General features: G+C 37.5%; 1 protein-coding gene across 1 annotated transcript in view; it reads left to right on the top strand.

Annotated features, from left to right (window-relative positions):
- The window catches only part of TACR3 (tachykinin receptor 3), a 43,490-nt gene extending 32,027 nt beyond the window's left edge, over positions 1 to 11,463 (top strand). The window contains exons 4-5 of the mRNA XM_090267972.1: positions 9,434 to 9,630; positions 11,151 to 11,463. Coding sequence (XP_090124098.1) covers positions 9,434 to 9,630; positions 11,151 to 11,463 — 510 coding nt within the window. The remainder of the gene's footprint in view (positions 1 to 9,433; positions 9,631 to 11,150) is intronic.
- The last annotated feature ends 703 nt before the right edge of the window (positions 11,464 to 12,166 follow it).

Genomic DNA, 12,166 nt, shown 5'->3' with positions numbered 1-12,166 from the left:
TATTTATCCCATAAGGCCCAGACCTTCCAGGAAACACCAAGTTGTTTACTGAGTGAGACTTTCTAGTTTGGTGAGACTCAAACCCTAAAGTGTCTCCCGTCTGAGGAGTGGTTGCTAAGACCTCTCCATCTTATAGCTTTCAGCTGTTGTTCTCCCACTGAGCTGCTCATAGCCTTGTCCTATGCATGAGCAGTGCAGCAGCAGCAAAGAATTTAGAAGTTTGTATATTTATGAATCTCACCCAGGATGTGTAACCTCCATTTTAAACCTGCTTTTAGTTACTCTCCACTGCCATGAAACATTTTAGTTGCTGTTTATATTTTTTCCATAGCTTAAAATTGCTCTTAGGGAAAATGTATGTGTGTGTATATGTATGTATATACATATACCAAACACTCTGCATATACTATACACAACACAATATACTCTGTATATATACTTGTATTACTGTATACAAACTATAATATATTGATAGTTCTGATATAAGATCTTTATAATATATCCTGTCCTTTTTCATTAGTTATATTTTTTGTGCTGTATAGTGATGCACAAACTTGTACAAATGTTTCACTCATAATTTAGTATTTTCCAATATCCTGTCTAGGAGTTTCCTCTAACACAAGTCACTAATTTCTGAGACTACTGATTGAACTAAACCCATAAAATTTAATTTTCTGGAACACTTTCAATTTTCCTGTCATATTATGGAGAGAACTTAAATTTAATGTTTTAAAATATAGTTCTGGAATTGTTAAAGCAGAGAGTTTTCTTTCCCAGAAATTATTCATGCATCTAAAGAAGTAAATATATAAACAATTTGTTTTATTTTTTTCTGAGATGAACTTCCAATTGAGATTTTTAAATACTAATAGGAAAAGATAGTAATTGCCAGAGGGAAGGGGAGATGAAAGCAAGTAGAAATAAGTAAAGGGGTGATAAATGGTGATGGAAGGAGATTTGACTTGGGCTGGTAAACACACAATACAATATACAGAAAATGTATTGTAGAATTATACACCTGAAACCTGTATAATTTTATTAACCAATGTCACCCCCAATAAATTCAATTTAAAAAGATACTGAGATTATATGTCTTGGGTTAATTTTATTCTCTACCTGTTACAATTCACACTTAAAAGGATATTAAAGTCTAAGCATTGACATTTTTTAACTTTTAAAAATATTTATGGCCCTGGCTGCTGTGGCTCCATGGATTGAGCATCGACCTGCGAGCTAAGTGTCACTGGTTCGATTCCCAGTCAGGGCACATGACTAGGTTGCCCATCAGGTCCCCAGTTGGGGGCGCGAGTAAGAGGCAACCACACAGTAATGTTTCTCTCCCTCTTTCCTTTCCCCTCTCTCTACAAATAAATAAGTAAACAAATAACTAAATAAAAAAAATTTAAAAAAATATTTATGGCCTTCCTATTGTTCAAATTTAAATTTTTGTCCTTACCTGAGAACATTTTTTCATTGCTTTTAGAGAGAAAGTAGGAGAGAAACATCTATCAGTTGACTCTCTCACATGCACCAACTGGTGAACAAACCTGCAACTCAATCCTGTGCTCTGACTGGAAATCAAACCCTCAGCCTTTGGGTTTATGAGATGATGCTCCAACCAACAGAGCCACGCTGGCAAGGGCTGTTTAATTAATTTTTTACTAAATAAGTTTCACATTGCTAATTTTTTAGTTATAAAACTAAAATAAATATCAAAAACAGGACATTGATTATTCTTTTTCTTCCTATGGTAATCATCTTAGTAGTTTTTTCCATAGTAAAACTTTTCAAGGAATACCTATTATGGTGTTATTTTATAGAAATATGCTATGTTGGAGAAATGACAAAGCCCTTGTGACTATTAAGTAAATTAACCTTGTTATTTTTTTAAGCTGTAATGGAAACCATGAATTTGCCGCTGCCACCACCCCTTCTCCTCAGTCTCTGTCTGCCTCTCACACACACATGCACACACATTCACACAGAGAGCAGGGACTGTGATGAAAAAACATAACTGATTTTCAAGCTTTTGCTGTTTGCACACCTTCTGTCATAACACTTGACTTATTTATTTGGCTTTCCAGTAACCAGACTTCATTTTACTCATTGTCCTCAGCCTACCACAATAGTCTCCCTTTGCCTATACAAAGTACATTTATAATCATTTTAGGGCATGGTGTCAATAATTTAAAATATGCTTATGTTAGTCAGATCTTGAGCATGAAGTAAAAGAGAATATATCAGCATGTCCTGAGTTAATGAGCCTGACATTCCCATTCCCATTTAATCCTCACAATCATCTCCATGATGAGTGGTCTTGTTACTTCTTTGATAATGGAATTATTGATGTTCATAAAAATTAAGCAATTTTCTTAAGGTTACATGGCTATTTACAAACAGGATCTAGATTTAAATCAAAGTCTTTGAGTCTAGTGTTCTTGACACTGCAGTACACTACTGTGCAATGAAGATTTCAAGGTTTGCTTATAACTATTCCATAAAGCCATGTGCCTGATCATACAGCGATCAGTCTAATAAGACATTTAAATTCTTTGCTTCAACACTAAACAGAACCTAGTTAATAAAACTTACACTTTAAAATATCAGGGAAGGAATTCTTCTTGGCAACTCTCTAAATAAGCTGTGTGTTTTATGTCTCTCCAAATGTGGGAATCATTTTTCCATAGTCAAACTATGAATTACGGTGTGTGTGTGTGTGTGTATATATATATATATATATATATATATATATATATATATATATAGAAAAACATTTACTTTCTGGAAAATATCAATAGATAATTAACAACTCAAATGGAAAGTCTAGAAAATAATAGAACTACATACACTCATAAATGAGAATTTAATCTTATATCTTACATTTATTACTGTGGAAAACTAAATTGTGTCCCCTCCCCCCCCAAAAAAATTCATATCTTGAAGCTCTAACCTCTGATTGTATTTGAAGACAGGGCCTATACAGAGAAAATTAAGGTTAAATTCCATTGTAAGAATGGGGCCCTGATCCAACAGGAAAAAAGAGACATCAGAGAGCTCTTTCACTTCTCTCCAGGAGCACATAAAGAAGAGGTCATGTGGGCACACAGCGAGGTAGTGGTCACCTACAATCCAGGAAGTGAAACCTCACCAGAAACCAACCTTACCAACACCCTGATCTAGGACTTCCAGTCTCCAGAACTGTGAGAAAATAAATGTCTGTTATTAAGCCACCACTCTATATGTTGTTACAGCAACCTGAGCTAAGACAGTTATTATTATATTTTTAGCTATTAAAAGACATAGTTTTGACAGTTTTCCCCAGATGTTTAAAAGCTTTATTTTAAATAATCTTTATCACAATGCTATGAGATTAGTCTCATTCTACATATGAGAAAGCTGAGGCTTAAGGAGATTAAATAAATTGTACAAGATCACACTGATAATATGATTGCAAAGTTGTAACTAGAATTCATAGCTCCTGGCTCTTTATCCATTCATCTATCACAACACCACACTTTACCTATATGAAGACTATAATGACCATCACTATCTATGGCTGTTAAAAATATAACCAATATTACAGACCACATTACATAGTACAAAATTATCCATTTATTATTAATTAGTTTTGCAATATATAGAGAATCTGAAGAGAACCCTGATAATGTTATATCAGTATGTTACAGAAACAGGGGAGTCCAAAAATCCCCAGAGTTTGCGGCTGGGGGATGGGGAGAAGGAAGCAGCTTTTAGAATGCCTCCACATGCCTGAGGCTGGTGGCTAGTGTCTTTCTTATGCAAAATGGCTTTAATGCATCCAAAGCCTCAGGTAGATGGGAGGGGACTTGAACCAGGGGATGGTATGGAGAAAGCACACAGAGCCTGCGTGAGGTTCTGTGAATGGTCAGAACTGGTTACCGCACCCACTGCATCAGAGGACGTAGTCAGGGATTTAAAAATAAGCGGCAGACATTTTAGCCAGGCTGACTGTGAGGATTTAACTGAGGCTGAGGCTGACTGTGCGGATTACAAAAGGACAAACTATGCAGTTTACAAGGAGGCTGAGAATCCATGAGGTTCTGGATTAAAAACTGGTGGACTCCATAACACAGACGAGGTCTCCCCAATCAGAATTAAATGATTGGCAGCTACTGGTAAAACTGAACTGTGTTTGGAAAGTAGGGAAACGGTTTTTCTAACTTTTCTAAAACTAGCCTGGTTTGGTAGGGGGGAGGCAAGGATATGTGTTTATAGGTGTTTTAAAGAACATAAGACTTAACAGAAATCCGCAAATAACTAAATCTATATAACTGTTAAATAAACAATTCTTTTTCTTTTCACTAAACTCGGGTATTGAGAGTTATAATTTTGGCGGCAGGCAATCAGGCCCCTAACTAAAGAGCCCGTGGGTTTGTTTTCAATTGGAGCAGCCCAGGGGTTCTGTAACAAGTAGCCTGTATGAGGTTGAAGCTATATTTTATCCAAGATATCATAGCCCCACACCATGTATGAGAATGTCAGTCATTCCATTTTGAATTACCCATTACTATATCATTCGTGTATTTATTCATTTATTCAAAGGAGGGCTGTCATGGGCTATGTATATTCTTCTAAACTCTAGAGATTCAAGGTAAACAAAAGTGAAACATCCAGGCTCTCAGAGAATTTGCATTCAAGCAGGGCACAGAAACCCTGCAGATGAACAAAATATGAACTGATTGTGCTGGGGATGCTGAAGGAAATACTGCAGTGAGTGTCACCTTTAAACAGGGCGGTAGGAAATACTTGTTGGAGAAGATATCATTCTAGCAGAGCTTTTATCAGTGAGAACAAGTAAGGCAACACAGAGCTGGAAGAAGAGTAGCAAGGCGGGAAAGACCACATGAACAATGCTTGGAAAAGAAAAGCAATTAATGTGTTGAAGGATCAGAAACAAGTGTGCTAGGGGAGAAAGAATCAAATAGAGTATGTAATGGTGAGACTGGAGAATAGGGCAGGAGAGGCAAAATACAGCAGAAGTTTTGAGCAACAGTAAGATTTGATTTTATTCCAGAAAGTTAGTATAACTGCTATTTAGAAATGAAATCCAGTTGGGTGGTTATTGCAATTCTCCGGGAAAAAGATAATGATGCTTTTTAGAGGTTATAGCTATAAAGATGACAAGCCATGAAAAGACTTAAGACATATTTTGGTGACTAGGCCAACAGGATTTGCCCAGGTATTGAATGGGCAGTGGAAATGAGGGAATGCAGAGCAACAAGCATGATTTCCAAGGGTCTAGCTTCAGGTATTGGATGGGTGGTACTGAGATTTGTTTTCACAGAAAGAACGGCTTTGGGGTGGGGGATGAACAAGGTAAGGAGCTGGTTTTAAACATGACATTTCAAGATGTCTTTGAGACATTCACAGTAATCACCTATCTGGGGGAAAATAATGGTCCAAAAGGGTTCTTTTGAAGCTTTATCTCTCCATCTGCCACTAGGCTAATTCTCTGGAGTAAAGCGGCAGCTGTAATAGGATGGTGGGCAGAGCTCAGAGGGGTGTGTGAAGCCCAGAGGGTGCTGCAATCCAGGAGGGAAAGTCATGGTATTTTACTCATCTTGTTATTCCTAAGACTGAGGGTTCCCATGCTCTGCCAGCCTCCAAGGACACACAGCTGGCCATCAGCAGAGACTACTCTTCCCTTATGATTTGAAGATTTGCAGGACTGACAGGGACACTTTCAGTTTATCTATAACTGCAAGGATGAACAAAGTCTGGAACTGGAAAAGAATTTTTTTTAATCTTAGGAAAACCAACTTCTAGAAACAAGACAAAGAAGCAGAGTACCTAAAATAAGCTGTGCTTTGTGCACTAAACAAAAAAGACAAGATCACTTAATTATGGCATGAAGATCATGGGACTAAATAAATGATTTTTTAAATTTAAAACTCTAATTGTTGAAAAAGAAGATGTCATTGTTGGGAAGTGAAGAGATATATGAAAACACAAACAAATATATAAAATACCTAAGGATCATTAGGTCTTGATTATTTGAATACCTAAAATATTTGTTAATAGCCCTGGCTGGTGTGGCTCAGTGGATTCAGTGCTGGCCTGTGAACTGAAAGGGCACATGCCTGGGTTGTGGGCCAGGTTCCCAGTTAGGGACATGCGAGAGGCAACTAATCAATGTAGCTCTCATAAATCGATGTTTCTCTCCCTCTCTTTCTCCCTCCCTTCCCCTCTCTCTAAAAATAAATTAATAAAATAAAATAATAAAATACTGGTAAATAAATCTACTTCTATTGTTTTTGGAAACCAGAAAAGTTGTTCTCTGGTCCTCTTCTATTTTAATTTTCTTCTTCTAAAAACTAACAAGCCAGCTCTGCTCCTTCAAAGGTGGATACCTATGTGTGATAACAAAGACTTTTGCCTTAATCAAAGGGACCATTCTTCAGTCTAAGCTCAAGTGACAGAGTAAATTGGATTTTTGAGTTGTATAACAACCATGAAGCCTTTATCACCTCACTCAAGCAAGCTTTCTCTGCCTAGGTCATTATTTCTGTTGCAATAATTGGAAAACAGTGCTTGAGAAGAAGACCATATGAACCTGAGAGGCTCAAATGATGAAAATAGAGATCCTGGTCTATTCTTTACATCCCTGAAAGCAGTTCCACAGGAAATCTATACCTCTCCAGAAATCTCCATTTTCACTGGGACCTTGTATAGTATTTTGTTCCCTACTGTACTGGAATGAAGCCATACAATATATTGTCCTCAGCATTTCAAACACTATATTGGCTTTCTTTGGCTGTCATTAAAAAATACCATAGACTGGTGGTTTAAACAACAGGTGTATTTTCTCACAATACTGGAGGCTAGAAGTCTGAGTTCACGGTGTTGTAAGTGTTGATTTCTTCTAAAGCCTCTGTGCTAGATTTTGATATGGCTGCAGCCCTCTGTCTTCATGTGTCTGTCTGTCCCCTGATGACCTCTTCTTCTAAGAACACCAGTCATATTGATTTTGGCTCCACCCTAATGACCTAATATTAACTTAATTACTACCTCATTAAAGACCCTATCTCCAAATACAGCCACATGGACAGGTACTGGGGATTAGGACTTCATTTTTTGAATCTGGGGTGTGACATCAGCAAGATGATAAATAAGATGCTCCTCTTCAGCTCTCCACTCAACAACAACAACTTGGCATCCATCTGCAGACAAAAGTGCCTTTGTGGGAGCTAAGGGATCCGGGTAGGACATTGTGAACCATGGTCCAGATCAAGATTAAGGAGAGTCATTTTGAGAAGACATGCCCACACCAGGAGGCTGACTCTCCAAAGATCATCCTGGTTACAGACTGAGAAACAGTTCCATATACCTGAGGACTTGGCCACAGACCTTTTTGGTTTTGATTCTGTCGCCAGCATCGTATGTCAACAGGTCTGGGAGGAGTCTGTCACACAGGGAGTCAGGTTACAGATATACAGATCTCAGTCCAGCTGTGGACCCTGGAGTGGCCCGTGAATGAGGTCCAGCCCCTGCTGGCCATGGTCCAGGAACCCCTGGAAAACGTTGGCCTAGACAATCACTCACATATCAGAAAGCATGTGTGAAAGTCCAGGAGTCCAACATAGAAGTTCCAGCACACCACGGATTAAAAACGTCTGAAACGGGATACAATGAAGACAGTAAAAGGAATCGCTTGACTTTACCTCAGCCACCCCTCCCCCAGGGCAACACAGCTCAGTGCCAAGGTTTCTCCCAGGGGACCAGGAAGAAGAAGTGAGCGAGTGCCTGCCTAGCTTTCCCAGCACTGCCAAAGAGGGCCATTTCTTTCTCCATCCAGAGCACGGAGACCAGGGCTGCACAATTAAGGGTTGGTGAGCATCTGGGAGAACGGCAGGCAGAGCTCTGAACAACACATATCAAAGGAACTCGGCTCCTACTAACCTGTCATGGACTCCTTGAAACCAGCCAACAAGCCACTGGGAACCTTATCTGCAGACCCTCCAGTTATCCAGTTACAAGATAAATACATTCTGGAGATCTAATGTACATCATGATGACTATAATTAACAATACTTATTATATACGTCAAAGCCAGTAAGGGGGTAAATATTAAATGTAGTCACCATAAAAAAAAGTGTTAGGCTAGCCAAAAGGTTCATTTCGTGTTTTCCATAAGCTGGCTCTAGTAGTGCTTAGTTGTCTTTAACTTCATTTAACACAGTTTTGTTGGATTGTATTATGACAGCTTTCATATCAGTGTGCATTTAAAAAACATATCAAAATTGGTATTTTTTTGTGTAGTCATTTTAATATTGAAGATAGAAGAAAATATATAACAGTTTTGGCATATTACACTTTATTATTTCAAGAAAGGTAAAAACACACCTGAAATGAAAAAAGAAATTGTGCAGTGTATGGGGAAGGTGCTGTGACTGATCAAACATATCAAAAGTGGTTTGTGAAGTCACTACTGTTCTCTGCTTTGTTTTCTAGACCTTTTAAGTCTGAGGTTTAAAGTCTCTACCTTTGCTTCATGAATCATAGTGGCTTTGCCTCAGTTTCCCAAAGTGCAATTAAAAACTGATTAATGTTGTTAAATATGTGAAACATTGTATAAGTATAAATTAAAACAAAATATCCTCTGACTTATATTCCACAAACATTATGCATAGGAAATAGGAGAGATAAAATGCAGAAATCTGAACACAGTTCTTCAGGAAAAAATGCAATTTAAAGAGTCCTGAGAAAAACAAAGCCTTTATATGGTACAGCCAATGATGACATTCCTTGAGCTACTGACAGGGATTTTCAGCTCCTACAGCCAATTTCTATGGGCTCAGTACTAGTCACCTGTATGGCAGAGTATTAGGCCCTGAGAAAAACTTCACCTTCCACATTGCCTCATTTCATGCTTTTCTGTTTCTAGAATCATGTCTCTTATGACCCTTGAACTTGCCAACAATTTTCATTTGAATCTTCAGCTTGCAGTCAAATGGCAAGTCCAGTCCATAAATAATGTGTTTTCATAGTTCTAAGGTGCTGCACAGGCCATTTACATCAAGACTGTCTAGTTTTGTGTTCTGTTCTGACTGTGAGTAAGCCTCAAATTTATTTTGTTTGAGATTTTCTTAACATTTTACTAATTCTAAACTCCCAAAAGAATATGAACAAATTTAGTACATATTTTAAAATAAATTTGTCTCACCTCAATTCACTGCCACCCATTTAATCAGGTTAGGTGAAGACAAAATGGTGACACAGGTATGTTTCTTGAGAATTACCATAGACATCTGTCCCTGTATAACTTCCCATTTTTTAAAATATATTGACTATTCCTCAGGCATGCTATGTATTTAACTGTACTGTCAGGAAAACATGATTTGCTGCTATTGCAATAATATAATATATTTAATGACTTTTTCTTCTTTTCTTCTAGGTTGTAAAAATGATGATTATTGTTGTGGTAACATTTGCCATCTGCTGGCTGCCCTATCACATTTACTTCATCCTTACCGCCATCTATCAACAACTAAATAGGTGGAAATACATCCAGCAGGTCTACCTGGCGAGCTTTTGGCTAGCGATGAGCTCGACCATGTACAATCCCATCATTTACTGCTGTCTGAATAAGAGGTAAAAAACATAATTACCAAATGCAAGTTTCTTGTCACTCCTGGCTTCACTGGAAGCAAATAACACAAATTCTTGGTGCAAATTTGAAATGCAAAAGGAAAGGGAAATTGAAAAATTCACTAAGAGGAGCACAGAGCTGGATATTTTTCTAGACTCTCCCCTATTTTATAAAATATCCCACTTTAACAATTACATCCTCAAAACAATGTTGTTAGAGGTGCTAACTGGGCAGTTTTTATATGGGCCAAATTCTCCCTCCAAACCTTTCATAATTTTATCTGCAAAGAAAAAGGAATGCCCTTGCGACTGAAGAAGGTGAGTTGAAAATGTGCTCAGGTCCTCAAAGAAAGGTACTTCACAGAAATGCACAGATGATGGCATATGTGAGCATCCTCTACTGAAAAGGATGTTTTGTAAATAAACTTCTAGATAGATGTTGTTGTGAGTGTGATAGAAGTGACAGTAAAGGCCAGGGGAATTCCAGTTGGCCTTCCTGCATAATGAGGTCAGTGAGTAAGAGAGGGTGCAGCCTCCATGCAAATGGAGTGTGAAAAGTTGAGGTGGTCCAAGAAAAGCTATTTTTAAAGCAAAGTTTAAAAACCAAGTAGGAATAGTTGTAGTTAAATTTAAGATTGGAAAAAAATATAAAATGTGGTTTCCAGGTAAAAATCACCTTAGGTGTAAGATTAGCATATGGATAGGTAGGTTAATTTCACAGGGTTGCTCATTTTCTTAATAAGCCAATGTGTTTTGAGCTACTTTGAGCACAAGGAGAAACTTCATATGACTGCATGAGCCCTCTTTCCAATTGGGCCTCCACCATACTGTGCCTTAAGTTAGTTAAATACTCCATTCTTACTTTTTTATTAAATGCCTAAGCCATGTATCAATTCAAACCACCTCCACAAGCAGTACATTTGTTTTTAATCAACTTCATTTAATGGTTTACGAAGCCAAGGATTTTTTTACTTTCTTATGTGATTAAATAGAAACCATAAAGATTAGGGAGCATTTGTGATCTTGCTCCCTGGCAGATGTCATCAGTTAGACTCAAATAAACTCTTATAAAATTTTAAAAGAAAAAAAAAACCATCAAGTTTAGCAATTAATTCTAACATTATATAAAAGTTTAATTATTAAATTGTAATTATGCCTGAAAAAAAGCTGTTTTGAAACGTGTAATTATTAAGTGCTTTACCTGGCAAGACTAATTCAATTACACTTATGCAAGTGTGTAAAATTATTGAAGAAATGTACACTGTTTCTTTGGCATATTGATTACCTGATGCTATGCTTTTACTCTGATAACTTTCTTTTCATTGACGGGAAATTAAGATTCAAAGCAAACAGGAAAAACTTTAAAGACTAGTACAAGTACTGTGGCATAAATTCTAAGTTTGACTAGAAAGTCAGATTCAAAAACTAAGTTGGCTGAAATTGCTTATGTAGGGCTTTCTGTGGCAGTTGAAAGAAATTTCCTCTTGAAAACACAACTCTTTCTTCTATGGCCTGCTCCTCAGATTTCGAGCTGGCTTCAAGAGAGCATTCCGCTGGTGTCCTTTTATCGAAGTCTCCAGCTATGATGAGCTAGAGCTCAAGACCACCAGGTTTCACCCAACTCGGCAAAGCAGCCTGTACACTGTGACCAGAATGGAGTCCATGACAGTGGTGTTTGACCCCAGCGACTCCGACAATGCCCAATCCAGTCGGAAGAAGAGAGCGACGCCAAGGGACCCAAGCTTCAACAGCTGCTCCCGCAGGAATTCCAAGTCCGCCTCCACCACTTCAAGTTTCATAAGCTCACCCTATACCTCTGTGGATGAGTATTCCTAATTCCACTCCCTGGGGTGAAAGCGTAGTGTGAGGCCACCGTGCTGCCAGCCTGGGCCCTCCTTCTCTTCACTGTGTGTCAGTCCTGTCCTGCATCCTCTCCCGAAAGAGAAGGGCAGTTTTTAGGCAGCTAGGCTTCATTCTAGAAAAGTAGTACAGTATTCCCTCACTTATCTCGGGTATTACGTTCTAGCCCCACCCCCTCCTTTAAAATATAATGTTGTGAATAAAAACAAAATCTATATAAAATGAAACTTTACCTATAGCTATAAAAAAAAAAAATTTAATCACTAGTTTTCCCACTAGAATAATGGAAAAATAACCTCAAAGCTTGGAAATTAATGAAAATTTTTCTTCAAGAGAACTCATTTTATAGAATGATTTTAAATGTTTAATTTAAAAATTTAGAACTTAAAAATTCTCTCCTTGAAATGTAAGCAGCTACATGTTTTCTCTATTTTTTCCTGAGAAAATGGTTTCAAAAGAAAAAATAATAATTTACTTTTTGACCATTACATAAAGTGCAAAGCTAAGAAATAGTCAAAGTTAGACCTTAAAAAGACAAAGCAAATTCCTATGATCTTCTTTATTTTTCATAAATATATTTTTAATTTTTAAATAGGTAAATTTAAAACGCTAAGCATGCCTTTTAATGAAAAAGAGAAAAATCCCATTCGTCTCTGAAACTGGCTACCAAATTTTAGGC

This window comes from Furipterus horrens, unplaced genomic scaffold (assembly GCF_987537825.1).
Source record: "Furipterus horrens unplaced genomic scaffold, mFurHor1.1.pri manual_scaffold_2, whole genome shotgun sequence".
Taxonomy (NCBI): domain Eukaryota; kingdom Metazoa; phylum Chordata; class Mammalia; order Chiroptera; family Furipteridae; genus Furipterus; species Furipterus horrens.
Note: the sequence above shows the minus strand (reverse complement) of the source record. Positions and strands in the feature narration are given on the sequence as shown.